The sequence below is a fragment of the Aquarana catesbeiana genome, linkage group LG12 (genome assembly GCF_042186555.1).
Source record: "Aquarana catesbeiana isolate 2022-GZ linkage group LG12, ASM4218655v1, whole genome shotgun sequence".
Lineage (NCBI taxonomy): Eukaryota > Metazoa > Chordata > Amphibia > Anura > Ranidae > Aquarana > Aquarana catesbeiana.
The window spans coordinates 185,234,135-185,254,011 of NC_133335.1; the positions used below are offsets into that span (position 1 = coordinate 185,234,135).

A 19,877-nucleotide genomic window follows, 5' to 3' on the forward strand; every position below is an offset into this window, starting at 1 on the left:
CAGCCAGATGGAGCAGCTGCCTGAGACTGAGTTAGTTACATGCTGCAGCCTGCAGAGCATGCAGACATGGAGGGAAATCAGCGGCCGGGCGCCCCTAGGCAGCAGTGCACCCTAGTCGGCTGCCTAGTTTGCCTAGTGGTAGCACCGGCGCTGCATTACAAAAAACAGTACATGCACCTTTTATGGTGTGTTTCAGTACATTAGACAGCCCATTAAATGAAGAGGCTGTAATAACACCACATACGTTATATATGGAAGAGGAGTCTGGGGCATACTGGTCAATATATTCCCTTTGAGATATTGCCAACATGAGAGAAATCTCTCTATAAAGATTTTGCAAGTTAAATATTTCTCATGAAAAATGAGAAAAACACAGATTTTTGGAATGTGTAGTATTATGGAAAACAGGGCAGGGTTGATTAGTATAGAACAGTTCATGCTTTGTGATTTTACTGGATTATAGCTACAGAAGTCTCCCTAATTAGTATAGGGTTACACTATATAAGCTGAATAAAGCCTAATAATTATCATTTCTTTCCAGAATAATGATGACTTCTACACTCCTGGGAAAGGAAAAATTTCAATAATTGTTGAATGGCTTGGGCTTGGATCTTCATATTTTATTCAGAGAGTAGATCCGGCTGGAGCAGGTAATGTGCACCCCTCATGTGTTCATACATTAAAGAGGCCCTGTCAACAGAACACACAATATATTTTTATTTATAAAAGTAAGGCCCTTTCACATGTGCAGATCGTTCCGATCTGCCTGTTAGTTTTTTTTCTATACAGCTCTATGGAGCGACGGATGTCAGTGGTGACATGTCCGCTGACATCCGATCTGCCCTGATCCGCTCCGCTCTGCAAAATCCAGACGGATGGGTTTCCTATTTTCCATCCGCCTAGCGGATTGGATTGGATGAAAACGGACAGGTGGTCCATAATCATCTGATCCCCCCCATAGAGGAGAGCGGTCTCTCTGACAGGTTCGTCCTTGCACAGTGTGCAGAGGTGGACTTGTCATCCGCCGGCTCAGCGGGGATCAATGAGCGATCCCTGCTGAGCAAGCGGCTGGCTAAATCCGTAGATCCGTAGGTCTGAAAGGGGCCTAACAGTGCTGTATGTAAACACATTGTTGCCCCCTTTGGGCAATGATTTTATAACAGATTGCAAAGTTTGGAGGAAGAGGGGAAAATAAGAAGAATCCAAAACTTCTTTTCCTTCTGGCTGACCTCTGCTGCTCCCCCCGGCCACTATTTTACATGTTATTTACAAAGCATTCTACTCGATGCAGGATTATTGTTCCAAAGGCAGCCTCAGCATATGTAAGCAGAAGCGCTGAGGTTCTGCTAAGGAACAGATCTCTGAACACTCGCTCAACTGTCAATTTTATTGCCATGAGGGAGTGTGCAAGAGAGCAGTTTCCAATAACAGCCTCAGTACACTTTGTTTACATAGGCTGAGGCTGTGTTCAGTTGTAGTTCTCCCGCATACAGCCTCAGCATTGTCAATGATGTGACTGGCTGGGGGAAGAGGAGCAGAGAGAAGTTGGAAAGAGAAGACTATAACATACCCATGTCAGATTCTTCTAACTTCCTCCAAATTTTGCAATCTGTTAAAAGCTTTGCCTAGAAGGGGGCACATGAAACACTGTTATTGATAATAAAAATATTCTGATCTGGTGACAGGATGTCTTTAAAGTGTTTGTTAACCCAAAAAAGAAATTATTCAGATTCTGGTCCCTAAAAGCAGATTACACAGCACAGTGCTTGTGCTGTGTAATCTACCCCACTTTAAAATGTAAAAAACCTCCCTGATTCTGCCACTTCCTGTATGCCCTCTCTATACTGACCACGATAACCAGGGCTGCTCAGCCCTGACCACCGTGGTCAGAATACATCCCTCCGTCACACTTATCTGTTCTCTCTGCTCTCCTCTCTCCCCCTCACCCCCCTCCTTCCTGCCTGTCAGCTGTGTCTCTGTCTCCTCCACTGAGTCTGGCTGCAACCATTTTAACTGTGGGCAGCTGACACACAGAGGCACACCTCTAGCCTTGCAGCTCTTATTGGCCAACTTATCATTCACCCCCCTCCCTTGCTGGCAAACTCTCACAAGACCTAGAGAGAGAACTGTGTATGATGTCATAAGCCTAGGCTTTTTACCAGCCAAGAAAAAGTAAGTGGGCTGTATAAGGTAATTACTGGCAGAAAAAAAATGTTTTACTATCCAAAGTTAAAACAACAAGGGCAGAAGATTTAATAGATGGAAATATGAAAAAATGACTGAAGTTCCACTTTAAATTCTTGGTTTGGTTGATCTTCCAGCTAACCAGCTAGAACTTGAGGAGGTGGATGTAGAGGAACCAGAAGAAGAGAAGTTGGTGGACATTCAAGAAGAGGCAGACATAATCCAGGATGAGCGCATGCTTGATGATGAAGATGAAGAGGAAGCAGCAAGGCACAGAAAAAGAAAAGCCAAGATGGAAGAGCACAATGAAATTGCAGACCTTCTGCTTGCAATGTCACTGAAAAACGACTCACAAGAGCCACAGGAAACAGAGGGGAATTGGGAGGTAGATTTCAGTTTCCCTTTTCTTTTTTTTTTTTTTTTTTTTTTTTTTTGTGTCTCATATGAAATTTTTTGACAGTCAAAGAATATCTAAACCTAAGAACAAAAATGTAATATATCGCAGCTTATCACTGCTTAGTTGTGGTGGCTTCATTACTTTTTATTTTTCAAGCTATGTACATTTTCTGTGAGTACAGAAATATACCTGTTTTGATCTTGACATAATTCCAGTGTCCTTGTAATTTTCTGTGCGCTGAGCAAATATCTCAAACAATGTTATTAGCTTATCCAGCTATTTTCCGTAAACTACAAAGTGCCTTCTCCTTATGTAATGGATATAGGAAAAGAAGGAGGTTTTTATAGTCCAAATCAAGAGCACAGCCCAGGATGACATTGCTGCTTCTCAATAGATAAAGTATGGCGAGGGAGCGTTGTCGCGCTAGGATAGGAAGTGTACTGGCAGGATTGCCAGCCGAATTATGAAAAATGTAAATATAAAACTAAAAAATAGAAACTAATGCACCCACCACATTCAAGTACTGGTAAGCTACAATACATAAAATGTTTGGGTTTGGCAATGCTTTAAGAGCAACTGTGGACAAATAAAGCCCAACTGCAGTTTTATGTAAAATGAAATATCAGAGGTGCAGTAAAATTGATTGACTTTTATATACCTGACTTTTTTCCTTCTTCAAAGTGACTCTGTTGCTAAAATCAATAGTAAAATCGAAAGCCTCTCTTCTGCAAAGAAAATATGGAATACTCACCTCTCCTGCCGTCCACATCCCTGATTGCTCCTGTAGTGATGAAAAAGCACCCCCCTGAGGATTTTGCAGAGTCTGACACTTTTGGGAGTATAAGATTCCTGTTCTCCTGCTGCACTCAGTGGTTTGATTTGCTATCCCCTACATCACTAATGTATCCGGGACTGACATAGGGCTAGGAGGGAGGAACTACAGTACACTGCTGGAAACCAGAATAATGGACAAGTGTTAAGCCTCGTACACACAATCGGATTCTCCGCAGACAAAACCTCTGACTTTGGTCCGAAGGGCGTTGGCCCCAAACTTGTCTTGCATACCAACGGCACACAATTGTCGGCCAACAAACACGAATGTAGTGACGTACTACGTGGTTTTTCAGCTTTTTAGCGCCACCCTTTGGGCTACTTCTGCTAATTTTGTGTTAGTAGAAGTTTGGGGAGTGTTGATTTGCGCTTTTCATTTTGCGCTTTTCATTTCACGTATTTCAGTTCGTTTCTGAACGGCCGTTCGTCAACCAGCCATGTTGCGGAATCGGAGAAGATAACGTGCTATTTATTATTGGCCTTGGAGTTATTGCTTTGACCCAAGTCCGGTCCAGGAACAGGAGGAGGATTACTTGGACCAAAAATTGGTTGCTTTATTAATGGTGACCAATTATGTCATATGCCTTTGCTGCGGGAGCTCCAGGAGAATAATCCAGATGATTTTCGGAATTCTCTCCGGATGACGGACCCCTGCTTTCACCAACTCTTGGCATTGTTCCTCTGAAGAAGTCACGTGACGTGACGATATGCATTAGGATTGGAGCACGGGACGCTGCCATAGACAAACAACAGGAGACGAGCTTGGCGCTCGTAGTTACTACACACTGCAGCATTGTTTTAAATGTAAGTTGATTGGACTTGTTTTATTAAATAAATATACCTTTTATATGGGATCACGCTATGTGCGTCTCCTTCCCCCTCACACTGTACATCACTACTCTACCTGACGAACACTGAGGAGAGAGGCACGGGGACATATTCCAGTTTCCAGGCACGGGGACAGATTCCAGATTGGTGACACTCCTGGAGGCATACGAGCTTGGCGGTCGTGGATTGATGCCCACACTCACTTCATGAAAGTGAGTGCAACCTCCCCCTGTGTGTGTCTTGCCCCCCCCCCCCCCCCTCCACTGATATTTCGCTTGGCATGTTCATCATTGTCACTACCTTATACACGGAACGTCTACACCTGCGGGTCATTTGCAACACAGGCTGTACACCTTACAGCTGTAAGGTAAACGGCTTGCAAACACGGAGGTGTCCTCACTGAAGATCCCCCCTCTCTTCACGATTGAACTTGTTTTGTGTTTCTCATCACGTGTTTTTGCTTTTTGGACTGGATGATAGAACTAATATTCATGTTTGTCCTAGGGATTTGTCACTTGTAGTTCACCAGGATCTGGCACGTTTTTGCTAATGGGGCACTAGCCACATTTCTTGCATTATATATATATATATATATATATTTTTTTTTTTTTTTTGCATTGTGTCATTATTCACCCTATTTGTGTTGGTATATGCATTTTTGTTTTGCTATATTCAAGCAGTCACTGTTTCACGATTACCTTTATATATTAGGCTTTGTCTGCCCGCAACATGTCATGTTGATCAGCTACGTTGCACTGCACTGCATCCCCACCATGTTCTTTTAGCATGTAGGATTCATTCATGCTTTGGCCCGTTTCTGCTTTTTTAGTTCACTTTGCCACTTTAGTCATCTTTGTAGCTCCCCCCCCCCCCCCTTCATCACAGCGCAACTACCATCTTCCCCCACTCTTGGCATTGTTGACCCCCTATATTAAGAAGCAGGACACATGCATGAGGCTTTTATTTTATTTTTTTGGTTGAATAATAATGATTTGATTTGGTATATTTTCTATATTTTTGGATGCATAGAATGCACTTTTTGGTTAAGTTCTATTGGCAGATAGCATGTCTAATTTTATTTGTTTTCTTTTTTTAATGCACAATAAAAAAAATGTGTAGAATAATACTTGGCTATGTGTTTTACTTCAAATGACAGTTTGGGAGTAGGCAGTTACATTTAAAAAATACAATGTAAAATTAACAAGGGACACCAACATAATTGTATCTTTGATATAAAAAACTACAGAAAAATGGTGTTGTGGTAACTTGCACCAAAAAAAAAAAAAATAACAAGCATAATAATATTATTCTTGATATCACTAGAAAAAAAAAAACATTTAAAAATTTGTTTGCAATAACTCCATCAGTATAACCAGCAAAGCATCTTCATTATTATCCCATTAAAGAAGAAGAAAATTGTGCGCTGCATTTCGAGTTTTCATAATTTGCCGCGTCACGAATGTTACCGGTAATTTTCCATTACGAACGCTAGTTTACGAAACTGACCGCTTCTGGCTCGTCCTTGCTTCCGAGTATGCGTGTTTGTACTTTGAACTTTTGTCCGACGGACTTGTGTACACGCTCGGAAAATTCGACAACAGACAATTGTCCGTGGAAAATTTTAAAGCCTGCCATCCAACATTTGTCTGTGGAAAATCCGACAATAATTGTCCGATGGAGCGTACATTATCCGCCAACAGCCTGTCATCACACATTTTCTGTCGGAAAATCCGATCGTGTGTACGAGGCTTTAGATTATTCACAATCTGCAGCAGAGGATTTCTCATTACAAGAGTGATCAATTTTCTTTGCAAGGGGGTATTTTTTTTTTTCATTATTGCTTCACAAAAAATTCCAGGATTCTGGACTTATACTGATAGTAAAGCACTATAGGGGCATGCATGAACATCTTTATCATTTTGTTTTTTAAAGATGACAGCAAAACAGAAAAAGAAGAGAAAGCAAAGGATGAAGTTTGAACTGAGGAAAACAGAAGCATTGACAGAAGCTGTGGTTCACCAGATTGGAAACGTGTGGCACCTGGACTTGAATGCACGATGGAGACTGTACAGGTAATAGAAAGACTTTCAGATCACAACATAGCAACCAAGTTCACAAATAGAAAGAGCCTTTCCAATATTGTTTCGGAAAGAATGGGGGGAGGGGGTTGTTCTTATAACAATTCATTAAATTTTTTATTTAATTTTCTGATCTATGATATGAGTTGACATTTGCTTGTCCGTTTATTGTCGGTTGTCTTTTTATTTTAATTTTATTTTGTGAATGTCTTGTTTTAGTTTCTTGACAACTGAGACAGCCAGTCATAAAACAGTAAGGAATCGTTTACATGTGGTGCCCTCTGAAGAGCAATCCATGTTCAGATCTTTCTTCAAAGGGCATTTGAAGAGAGCAAACAATTTGATTTTTTTATATATTTTTGTGGGATATTTATTATAGCAAAAAGTAAAAAAATATTGTTTTTTTTTTTTAAATTGTCACTCGTTTTTTGTTTATAGCACAAAAAATAAAAACCGCAGAGGTGATCAAATACCACCAAAAGAAAGCTCTATTTGTGGGAAAAAAAGGACGTCAATTTTGTTTGGGTGCAACGTCGCACGACCGCGCAATTGTCAGTTAAAGCGACCCAGTGCCTAATCGCAAAAAGTGCTCTGGTCAGGAAGGGCGTAAAAAAAAAATCTTACGGGGCTGAAGCGTTTAACTACTTGCCTACCAGGCACGAACACCCCCTTCCTTCCCAAGCCATTTTTCAGCTTTCAGCGCTTTCACATTTTGAATTACAATTGCACGGTCATGCAACGCTGTACCCATGACATTTTTATCACCACAAATAGAGCTTTCTTTTGGTGGTATTTGATCGCATCTGCGGTTTTTACTTCTTGCACTATAAACAAAAGAATAGTGACAAGTTTGAAAAAAACACAATATTTTTTGTCTTTTTGCTATACCGTATATACTCGAGTATAAGTCGTTCCGAGTATAAGTCGAGGCCCCTAATTTACCACAAAAAAAAATGGACGAGGGTGAGAAATGCACAGCTACTGTAAGTGGAAAAGAGGGTCAATAATGCCCATTTGCAGCATCACTGTGCCCATTTGCAGCCATAGGTCCCCTGAACTTCAAACTCGGTAGTTAAGGGTTCCTAGATGCCCCCTAACTGCAGCCAAAATTTGGGGTCTCTGGACCCAAAGGGTCCCGAAATGACATTGCTGCAGATGGACACAGTTGACCGAATTTGGAGCCCCGTATCTCGGGGCCACTTAGTGCTAAGAACCCCAAATTTGGTGTGCAAACCCAGTGGAACTAGCACCATAAAATTTCCAAAGCTGGTGTTTCTAGCATCAAGTGGCCCCAAGATACAGGGCCCCAAAATTCAGTTCAGAAAATGTCAAGCACTTTTCTGCAGCAGAGAATGACATTTTCTGAACCGGTTTTGGGGCCCCGTATCTCAGGGCCACTTAGTGCTAGGTATCATGTTATATGTTGTGGTACCAGTTCTTCTGGGTTTGCACACCAAATTTGGGGTTCCTAGCACCAAGTGGCCCTGAGATACGGGGCCCCAAAGTCGGTTCGGAAAATGAAATTTTTTGCTGCAGAAAAGTGCTTGACTCGAGTATAAGTCGAGGGGGGCACTTTCAGCACAAAAAAATGTGCCGAAAAATTCGACTTATACTCGAGTATATACGGTAATAAATATCCAATTTTTTTCTTTTTAAAACTAATTTTTTCCTCAGTTTAGGCCGATACGTATTCTTCTACATATTTTTGGTAAGAAAACCCCGCAATAAGCGTATATTGATTGGTTTGCGCAAAAGTTATAGCGTCTACAAAATAGGGGATAAATTTATAGCATTTTTATTATTATTTTTTTTTTTTTTTTACTAATAATGGCGGCGATTTGCGATTTTTATTGTGACTACGATATTGCGGTGGACATATCAGACACTTTTGACACATTTTTGGGACCATTCACATTTATTTATACAGCGATCCGTGCTATGAAAAAGCATTGATTACTGTGTAAATGTGACTGGCAGGGACCGGGTTAACACTAGGGGGTGATCGAGGGGATAAATGTGTTTCCTGGGAGTGATTCTAACTGTGGGGGGAGGGAACTCACAAGGGGAGAAGACCAATCGGTGTCCCTATGTACAAGGGACACACCATCGGTCTCGTCTCCTCTGACAGGACGGGGATCTGTGTGTTTACACACACAGATCCACGGTCCTGCTCAGTTACTGGGCAATCGCAGGTGCCCGGCGGACATCGCGGCTGCCGGGCCCGCCCGCGCGCGCCCGCCGCATAGCTGGGGACCCGGTGCGCGTGCCTGGCGGGCGCGATGTCCCCTAGTGGCCCGAGAAGGAAATCGCGTCATATGAGGGCGGCCCAGAACAAGAGCTGCTTCGTCCTGCCGTCATATGACAGTGGGCGGGCAGGAAGTGGTTACAAAAATAGAAACTTTGCCTTTATAATCACTTTATAGTGCTTATAAACTGATATAAAGCTTTTTACCTTAATGTATTCTTTCCATTAAAGTAGAAAAAACATGCCACTGCCTGTCGCCCCCCCCCCCATCCCCCTCCCCCCCCCCCCCCACCATCCCCCTCCCCAAACACTTGGTCCTCTAACAATTCAGCGTTGTATCCGGCTGCATCTCTTCCCTCCCCCTCACAGGATGCACTGATAGCAGTAGAGCAGTAGGCGCTATTGACTTCTGTTGCCAGCACATGTGCCCCCATAGCACACAGCTTGCTATGGGGGTACAATCGAGGAAAGGGAAGCAGATATCGGTGGCAGGGGACCCCAGAAGAGGAGGTAAAGGACTGCTCTGTGCGATACCATTGCACCGAGCAGGTAAGTATAACTTAATTTTTTTTTTTATTTTATTAAAAAAAAAAAAAAAATAAGGTTTACAGCCGCTTTAATTGACTTTCTACAATTTTTAGGTACTGGATACAACTCTACCAGCAGGATATCCGTGTAAAAATTCTGGTTCATGAAGAGAATTACCAAAAGCTAGCTGATCGTTTATCAGAGCTTAGACAAACACAAGACTTGCAGATCCTTCAGAAAGCTAAAGTCATTGGAATGACAACCACAGGTTAGTTGGTTTGATCTGCAGATGGACATTACTAGAGAATGTTTATTTCCCCATCTGATCGCTAAACCAGTCCATGCTTTGATTTCCCTTTCACCAGGTGCTGCCAAATACAGGCGTATCCTCCAGGAAGTACAGGCACGGATTGTCATAGTTGAAGAGGCAGCAGAAGTCTTAGAAGCCCATACCATAACCACACTCAGTTCAGCTTGTCAGCACCTCATTCTCATTGGAGACCATCAACAGGTAGAAACCCACAAATGTGCCACAACGCTACTAGTTTTCACTTTACGTGTATGTCAGGGAAAACCTATTAACTTTTGGTTAGCATTGGGAATGGTTAAAGTGGTTGTAAACCCTTTACAACCACTTTTTACTACAGGCAAGCCTATAATTAGGCCTACCTGTAACTACACAGGATATCTCCTAAACATGCACGATTTAGGATCCCTGTATTTGCGTGTGCCGACGTCATGCGTACTTAAAGTGGTGTTCCGGCCAAAATTATACTTTTTAAATAAAAATACCCCTATAATGCACAAGCTTAAAGGGGTTGTAAAGATGTTTTTTTTTTTTTTTTAAAATAACAAACATGTTATACTTACCTTCACTGTGCAGCTCGTTCTGCACAGAGTGGCCCCGAACCTGGTCTTCTGGGGTCCCTCGGCGGCTGTTTCAGCTCCTCCCCGCAAGCATTTACCACCTTCATGCGAGCTCCCTCGCACGGTGGTGAGTGCTTGCGGGCGCGCTCCCGTGATACAGCCGGCGGCTATAGCCGCTCGCTGTATCACTCGGCCCCGCCCCCCGGCGCGCCGCGTCATCGGATGTGATTGACAGCAGCGCGAGCCAATGGCTGCGCTGCTTTCAATCCATCCACTGCAGCCAATCAGCGACCAGGCTGAGCTGCAATGAAGCTGACGAGGACGAGGAGCGAAGATTCGAGGCGTCAGGTAAGTAAAACGGGGGGGGCTGGGGCGGCGGTACTGTCAAAAGTTTTTTCACCTTAATGCATAGAATGCATTAAGGTGAAAAAATTTTTACCTTTACAACCCCTTTAATGTATACTAGTAAAGTTAGTCTGTAAACTAAGGTCTGTTTTGTTAGTTTATAGCAGTAGTTTGTTATTTTATAAACTTACAGCAGGCCGTGGCCATCTTAAGTGTGGGCATCTGAAGCCAGACTGTATTTCTTCCTGGATCTCATCATTGCAGATCTTGCACATGCTCAGTGCAGCACAAGCAGTGTAATAGGTTTCAGGTCAGGTTTCCATAGCATATATCCTTTGGTGCAGACAAGGCAGAGAAAATGAATCACCGCTCAGGTAGACCTGCTTCCAGGTGTGTGTTAGTAAATCCTTCAGAGGAGGGGAGTCCCAGGTGCTGGCTAAATGCAAATTGAAGCAAGGTTTGAAACAGGAAAATCTGGATGCCGCACACCGGATAAAGTTGAAAAATCTTCTTTATTGTAAAACTTGGATCATCAAAAATACAGGACAATCAGGCAGATAGTACAGACACAGCTGACACGTTTCGCACTCTAATTCGAGCGCTTACTCATAGTAAGCGCTCAAATTATGATCCAAGTTTTACAATAAAGAAGATTTTTCAACTTTATCCGGTGTGCGGCATCCAGATTTTCCTGTTTCAAACCCAGGTTTCCATAGCAACGGCAGTTTCAGAGGAAGTTGCCGCCCCTTCCCAGAAGGCATTGCAAACAGGAAATGATGCGATGGGCCGCGGCCAGGGAGGAGGAAGTGAAAAATGAATACAGCAGAGCAGATATACAGTAGGTGCTGAGAAAAAAAAAAATATATCCAATTTGTTAACAGTGCACAGTTTAGTGAGGGATGCTGAAAAGTTGTAAAGGTGGGTGGAACTCTACTTTAAGCAAACTGAAGCAACGGCACGTACATGCCTTTGCTTCAGTTAAACTGTGCCGTTACCGGCGGTTCCCGCGCGCATGCTCTGGCCAATCACATCGCCGGAACCGCGATACCCGGAAGTAACCCCCGGGAGAGATGTCGGCTGCCGGGGCGGTGAACGAGTACCGCTGTGGGGGCTTCGATCTAAGGTAAATAATTCATAATGAGCTAGTATGCTATGCATACTAGCTCAGTATGCCTTTGTCTTGCAGGTTTTTTTTGGTGGGGAATTTTTTTTAAGGGTTTACAACCACTTTAAAATCCCTTGTTGGGTTATTTTTTTGCTGTATCTGTTCCTATCAGGAGATTTCCAATCATTTCTAGTCCTGAATACAAATGTCAAAGGGCACCGGTGTACCTCATTTGCAGATCTCTTCTTACCCTCCTATTCAGCTGACAAATCTAACATTTTGCATTTTCCTATTATTTTGTGTCCCAGAGACAAAGATCCCCAGGATAAATAGAGGAGGTGAATCTCCCCACTGGGAAGAAAATAGAAATGTGATCCCTACGGGGTTTTGAAACTTCAATGCTTTCAGAGATTTTACTAGCTTTACTTTATTTTTAATCAATACATACAAATAAGGACAGTTAGATTTGGTTCGGGCTTGATAGGTTTTGCCACAAATGCTTCAGTGCTATCTTTGTATTCAGGTTAATATGAAGTACAGTGGTACCTTGGATTACAAGCATAATTCGTTCCAGACGAATGCTTGTAATCCAAAGCACTCGTATATCAAAGCGAGTTTCCCCATAGAAGTCAATGGAAACTCAGATAATTTATTCCAGAGTGACTTCTATTGTATGCAGGACCGCATGTGGCCAGAGGTGGGGGGCCCGAGACACTCGGAAAACAATCTGAGCCGCTTGGATGCACTCGGAAACACTCAGGCTCAGAAACACTCTGGAACTGAGTGTTTCCGAGTGTTTCCAAGTGGCTCCGAGTGTCACCGGTGCCCCCGCACCTCTGGCCAAATGCAGTACTGCACACCGCAGAGGCTTGAATCCTGCTCATTTTCCAAGACAACGCTCGCAAACAGTCAGGATTTTTTAAAAATAGTAGCTCGTATTGCTCTGTAGGCAGTCACATACACAGTCCCGCCTCCGCCAACGGCATTGGACCAGCTCCTATGATAGACAGAACACTGGTCCAATGCCGGTGGCCAGACTGTGTGTCGGAGAGCCGAGTAGAGAGGAGATGACGGCTCGGTGATTTCTGGCGGCACTCGTCCCCCTCCTTGGTACGGTGTCCTCGTATAACACGCACCCGCAATTTTCCCCCTATTTTCAGGGGAAAAAAGTGCATGTTATATGCCGATTAAATACGGTATATAAAAATCCAAAACCATTTCATTTTCACCTTAAAAAAGAAATGCTAAATTATTGGGTCAACTTGTAAATGGAATATTTTCTACATTCATTATAGTAACTAGCCATCTCCATGTATGAATATATTTCTTATTGGTTAATATGATGTTTGTTTTATATTCTATCTCAGCTGAGGCCAAGTGCAAATGTTTATGATCTGGCCAAGAACTTTAACCTTGAAGTGTCGCTGTTTGAACGTCTCATAGAGTCACGACTGCCATTTGTGCGTCTAAACTACCAGGTGAGGAAACAGTTATAAAGACCATGGCTTCACACATATGATTTTTCTCATAGAACATTGGAGCTTTTACATGTTGCTGGAACTTACTGGACCCATCAATGTTTCCAAATGTTACTAGCTTCATTCTCCATCCACAGACTAGGGCAGGAGGTCACTGAACTGGGTTCCTAAATGCAGTACAGAAAAGTGAGGTTACTCACCAGACTCTGTTGTCAGCAGGCTTGTGTAAATCTCAGTGCTGGATGGGTAGACACAGAAATCCTCTTGACAAGCAAACCGTATATGCAATTATATCTATAAAGAAAAAAAGGAAAAATATTATTTTATATCACTTTCAATTTTCATGAGCTTTTATGAGTAATATTTTTTTAGTTTTTTTTTTTTTTTTTTAATTTTTATGAGTATTATTTTATATCGCTTTCAATTTTCATGAGTTTGAAAGGACATAGAAAACAGCAAACAGATTCGAAAATACTGAATTGTTTACAAAAAGATGATAGTGTATATGAAATAATCTTTTTTTGATCTGATCAAAAGAAGAAGTGTGTCATATCAAAAGACAATACAACAAAATAAAATTCTGAGCAAATAAAAAAAAATACCCAAAATAAATGTGGGGGTGGCCAGAATAACACTGACTCTTGTAATAGTTGTACATCTGACACATAAAAGTAGCAGTGGATATCAACTCTCTCTCTCTCTCGTAGCACCGCCACTGTATGAACCGTCTAAGACAGGGATCCTCAAACTACGGCCCTCCAGCTATTGCGGAACTACACATCCCATGAGGCATTGTAAAACTCTGACATTCGCAGACATGGCTAGGCATGATGGGAAATGTAGTTCTTGAACAACTGAAGGACCATAGTTTGAAGACCCTTGGTCTAAGAAGTAGAGTTTGGCAACCTAAGGCTCCATTCACACTTGTGCAACTTTTGACATCAAAGTCGCATTACAAGTCGTTCCCCATGTTTTCCAATGATAACCATTTTATATATGTGCGACTTAAAATTGCAGCAACTTCAAAGTAGCATGCACTAATTTAGTCTGACTTTCATGCAACTTACTAAACCACTTCTGGACCGCCCGCCGTCATTATACGTCGGTTCTTTGACGTTAAATACCGTTGTAATAGCAGCAGATAGCTGCCGTAACCCCGGTATTTTCTTCAACGGCAGGCGGGCCGTTTTACGATAAAAGTGGTCTCCGCAGTGGATGCACCGCGAGATCACTTTGATCGGCGGCGGAAAAGGTGCCCACCCCTCTCCCGCCACGTCCGGGCCGTCTCCGCTGCTTACCGGATCCATCGGTAGCGGCGGAGACGATCCGATGCTTTCCCCTGCTTGGCAAGTCGAGTGAGGGATTGATGGCCCCCACTCGACTCTAGTGACGTTACTTCCACCCAACATTCTTAAAGGGACATTTTTTTTTTATTATTGAAAAAAAAAAAAAAAAAAAGACTTTTTTTTTATTTATTTATTATTGCTTTTTAAGTATAAAGATGAGATCTGAGCTCTTTTTGACCCCAGATCTCATATTTAAGAGGTCCTGTCATGCTATTTTTCTATTACAAGGGATGTTTACATTCCTTGTAATAGGAATAAAAGTGATCCGAATTTTTTTTTTTTTTTTTTTATAAAAAAAGAACCGTGTAAAAATAAAAAATAAGATGTAACATAAATAAGAAAAACATTTTTTTAAAGCGCCCGTCCCTTGCAAACGCATACATAAGTCGTGCCCACATAGGAAAACGGTGTTCAAACCACACATGTGAGGTATCACAGCAATCATTAGAGTGAGAGCAATAATTCTAGACCAAGACCTCCTCTGTAACTCAAAATTGGTAACCTGTAGACATTTTTAAATGTCGCCTATGGAGATTTTTAAATGCCAAAGTTTGTTGCCATTCCACGAGCGGGTGCAATTTAGAAGCATGACATGTTGGGTATCAGTTTACTCGACGTAACATCATCTTTCAAAATATAGAAAAAAATTGGGCTAACTTTACTGTGTTCTTATTTTTTAATTGAAAAAAATGTTTTTTCCCAAAAAAATTGCGCTTGTAAGACCGCTGCGCAAATATGGTGTGACATAAAGTATTGCAATGACTGCCATTTTATTCTCTAGGGCATCTGGAAAAATATCTAATGTTTGTGGGGTTCTAAGTAATTTTTTAGCAAAAAAAAAAATGATTTTAACTTGTAAACAGGTGTCAAAAATAGGCCTGGTCCTTAACTGGTTAAGGGTCACAGACTTCAATATTAACCATCAAAAGTTGCATGAAAGTCGTACCTGAGTGTTATACAATGCAACAGTTGTCCATTATCACTGGTTAAAGCCAAAGTCTTATCCAAGTTGCACCCATCCAAAGCTGCATCAAAGTTGCGCTCCAAAGTTGGCGCACATTGTACAAGTGTAAATGTGTTTTTGGAGGGGAATTTAGTTGACGTTTTTTCATATATATATAAAATAACCCCCTAGGCTTCTTGGTTTACTAAATGTAAAGCCCGTCTTCCTCCACCACAAAAAATCAAGGTCAATTGGAGAGGGTATACGTTCACCTGTTCCACCACCCTCTCCTTCAAACATCCTCCACGGTCAGTATCTAATTCCTGAACGGTTATGCTGGACCAGAGAGGTCACAGTCCTGCAACACTTGCATGAGTTCACAAAGATTTGACACAGATCATCATCACTCCCCAGTTGCAGCCTCATGACCTTGTGACCCACCACAAAGTTACAATGCTGTGGGGAGAGGAGACTGAGGAAATACTTAAAAAATATACGATCGCTGTATATTGTGATGTCGGGAACTTAGTTATGCAGACTTGAAGTGTAGCTATAGTCAACATATTTTTTTTTTTTTTTTACGTTTTTAATAATGTGGGAAGGGCTAGAATCCCATTACTGCAATCTGGACATCTTTAGACAGATTTTTTCTCACTTTCTGTTTTGGGGACAACCTTCTACCAGACAGGAAGTGAGGGGAAATCTGCAAAAGTTAAACAGATAACAAAAACCTGACAGGAGATCTAGCATACCCATACTTTCTACTTCTGTCTGTATTACTTTTGGAGACTTTCCCTCACTTCCCATCTGGGGACGAGGGTGTTCAGGGACAGTGAATAAGGGAACAGCAGTCTAACAGAGTCACAGACAACAGTAAAACCTATAGAAAATTGAAGTAAGCAGCTGAACGGCCGCACTCCGAATAACACTTTTTATTTGTCGCAAAACAGTGTAGAAGGTCCAAAAACTCTTATGGTGATGAAAGGTACAGACAGGCTAACGCGTTTCATACCAATATAGGTGCTTAATCATAGCTAGTGACCATACTCAGACTGAAAATATTTATAGTGAAATAAAACCAATTAGGGGATAGACAACCCCCAGAAACTCCTCCCATATATACTCAGACTAAAGTAGAAACCAAATGTGCACAGGAAAATGGGCAGCATGAAAAAACAGAGAGCCAAAAGGATTAAGACCTCTAAAAGGATGACACGGTATTAATATATACTTAGTAGAGTCAGAATAGAACTGGTTCACTGTGTTGGTGTGCTTTCCCCTAGCACAATGGTCATCAACCCTGTCCTCAGGGCCCACTAACAGGCCAGGTTTTATGTATTACCTTGGGGAGATGCAGACTAGAATACTGCAATCACTGAGCAGCAAATGATTTCACCTGTGATGTATTTCAGTTATCTTGCAAACCTGGCCTGTCAGTGGGCCCTGAGGACAGGGTTGATGACCAGTGCTCTAGCAGATAATATTGCTAACAGAGTACTAATATAGATACATAATACAGTATAAAAACATGACAAGGCACTGAACAATGCATTAAATATATCTGCACGGCTGAGCGCAATCAAACATACCACGGATAATAGTAGAGAGAGAGACGATCACTGTCAACGAAACCGAAGTTGACTAATGTAAGGCACGGTTATAAAACATTACGTAATACTACTGCGTCGGATATAAGTGAAAAAATATATATATAATTGAAATAGAAGCAAAAAGCCATATAATATATAATAAGACCAAGAGATCGTACTCACATCTACCATGTATGTGGTAAAGAAAAAGTCACCTTGTAAAAAACAGTTTATGAAATAGAAGGAAAAGAGCTGATGATAAACAAAGACAAAAACAGACGGCAGAAACATAGGAACGTAGAAGAGATGATTTCAGGCAGAAGTCAAATGAGTAAAGCAAAGATGCCCCTACGGAAACCATGCAGATACGTGTGTCAAAGTATAGAAGCTTCTCGAAATAAAACTGTCACAAATGAACCATTTTGAACGGCAAGTAAACGACATATCGTATACATAAGACATACATTGAGTACCCATAAAACACATATGGGCATTCTAGCCCATCCCGTCAGGACATAACATGCATGAACCACAGCAGTAAAACCCCAGCAGTATAAGGCAACACCGTTGTTCAATATATGTTTCATTCAAAACAAAGAAAAATTGGGTATATTTACAGATTACGGTTTTTCAGTAATATGCCATGGAACTTGGAGTATGGATCCATAACAATGTTTTTCTCTTATTTGTTTAAAAAGTATATTTTTTTACTTTTTGACTTTTTGTGCCTGGACTGGTTTACCTAATTATGGCTGACTTTTAAACATTTATGCCATTTTAGCATCGCATGAGACCTGAAATAGCTCGATTATTGACTCCTCACATCTACACAGAGCTGGAAAACCACCCATCTGTATTGGAGTATGAAAATATCAAGGTGAGAAATCATTTTTTCTTTCTGTGCACAAAAAAAATTAACATCTCCAGACAAGGTTTCGTAAGAGTTCAGCTTCCTTCTGACAAAAAAAATCAACATATTATAATAGTCACAAATAATATAAATCCACGTTGTGTGAACCAAATGGCTTTGCATCCCCAGTTCTAATCTGGTAAAAGTATCAGTGATATCAGAATTGTGTAGCACGTAACCTGTGCAGAGAACAGAGCTGCAGGTCCAGCAGGCCCACCCAGAACAGGCTGACTGCAATAAACAGTGGAGTGGATACAAGACCAGTCAGCCTACACAAAAAGAGAGCAGCAGTGACTGGTTTGTATTACGCACAGATCTGAAAAAAAACAGAAAAAGACCAGGATTCAAGTAAAAATACGCATGCCTCTTCTGTTGAGGCAATATATTCAGTTTTAGAATAAAATCAATACAAACCCAAGGAGAGGTCTAGGTCAGTGGTCTCCAAACTGCTACCTGGGGGCGTGATGTGGTCCTTTGCTTGCTTTTATCTGGCCCTTGGGGCACTATTCCCCCTCCTGAGACCAACAATGGCTGCATAATTCTTGCCACTGATACCAACAATGGAGCACTATTCCTCCCACTGATACTGATGATGTACTTCCTTCCTCCCACTGATACTGATGATGTACTTCCTTCCTCCCACTGATACTGATGATGTACTTCCTTCCTCCCACTGATACTGATGATGTACTTCCTTCCTCCCACTGATACTGATGATGTACTTCCTTCCTCCCACTGACACCGATGATGGGGTACTATTCCTTCCACTGACACCAATGATAGGGGACTATTCTTCCCACTTACATTACCAATGAGACACTATCTCTCCCATGGAACCAATAATGGAGCACTATTTCTCCCTCTAACACCAACGACGGAGCAATATTCCTCCCAGTGACACCAACAATGGGGCACTATTTCTGCCACTGACACTAATGATGGGGCACTATTGCTCCCACTGATCCCAATGATGGTGTGCTATTCCTCCCTCTTACAGTAACAATGGGGCACTATTCCTCCCACCAACACCAATGATGGGGCACTATTCCTCCCACTTACATTAACAATGAGGCACTATCTCTCCCACTGACACCAATAATGGGTCACTATTCCTCCCACTGACACCACAAATGAGGCACTATTAGTCCCATTCATACCAACGATGGGACACTATTCATCCCACTGACACGAACAATGGGGCACTATTCCTCTCACTAAAGATGTTGCATTGTTTACTGCCACTGACACCAGAACACTATTTCTCCCACTGATACCAGTGATGGGGCACTATTCCTCCCACCGACACCAAAAATGAGGCACTATTCCTCCCATTGACACCAACTATAGAGCGCTATTTCTCCCACTGACACCAATGATGGGGTACTATTCCTCACACTGGCACCAACCATGCGAGCACCATTTCTCCCTCTGACACTATTGACGGAGCAATGTTTCTCGCAACTGACGCCAATGATGGAGCACTTTTCCTCCCACTGACACCAACAATGTGGCACTATTTCTGCCACTGACACCAATGATGGGGCACTATTGCTCCCACAGACCCCAATGATGGTGTGCTATTCCTCCCTCTTACAGCAACAATGGGGCACTATTCCTCCCACTGACACCAATGATGGGGCACTATTCCTCCCACTGACACTAATGATGGGGTTACTTTTCCTCCCACTTACATTAACAATGAGGCACTATTTCTTCCACTGACGCCAAAAATGAGGCACTATTAATCCCATTGATACCAACGATGGGGCACTATTCCTCTCACTAAAGATGTTGCGTTGTTTTGCTCGCACTGACACCAGGACACTTTTTCCCACTGACACCAATGATGGGGCACTATTTCTCCCAGTGACACCAAAAATGAGGCACTATTCCTCCCATTAACACAAATGATGGAGCACTATTCATCCCACTGACACCAACGATGGACACTATTCCTCCCACTAAAGATGTTGCATTGTTTACTCCCGCTGACACCAAAACATGTTCTACTCACACTGGCCACAGTCCACTCCTTCTAAAGTCTGAAGGATAGTGAACGGGCCCCATGTTCAAAAAGTTTGGAGTGCTTGGTCTAGTTAAAGGATCTTAGGGCAGCAGAAGTGCAGCAATGGAAGCTCACATATTTCCCTAGCAAAGATTTACAAATATGAAGGTGTCATTAATGATCTTCGAAAAAAGCTAG

The 19,877-nt window shown here is 42.1% G+C and overlaps 1 protein-coding gene across 1 annotated transcript in view; it reads left to right on the plus strand.

Annotated features, from left to right (window-relative positions):
• The window catches only part of ZNFX1 (zinc finger NFX1-type containing 1), a 63,089-nt gene that overhangs the window by 39,661 nt on the left and 3,551 nt on the right, over positions 1–19,877 (plus strand). Inside the window, exons 7-13 of the mRNA XM_073606304.1 lie at positions 542–650; positions 2,322–2,569; positions 6,173–6,312; positions 9,205–9,359; positions 9,457–9,602; positions 12,776–12,886; positions 17,546–17,641. Of these exons, the coding sequence (XP_073462405.1) occupies positions 542–650; positions 2,322–2,569; positions 6,173–6,312; positions 9,205–9,359; positions 9,457–9,602; positions 12,776–12,886; positions 17,546–17,641 (1,005 nt within the window). The remainder of the gene's footprint in view (positions 1–541; positions 651–2,321; positions 2,570–6,172; positions 6,313–9,204; positions 9,360–9,456; positions 9,603–12,775; positions 12,887–17,545; positions 17,642–19,877) is intronic.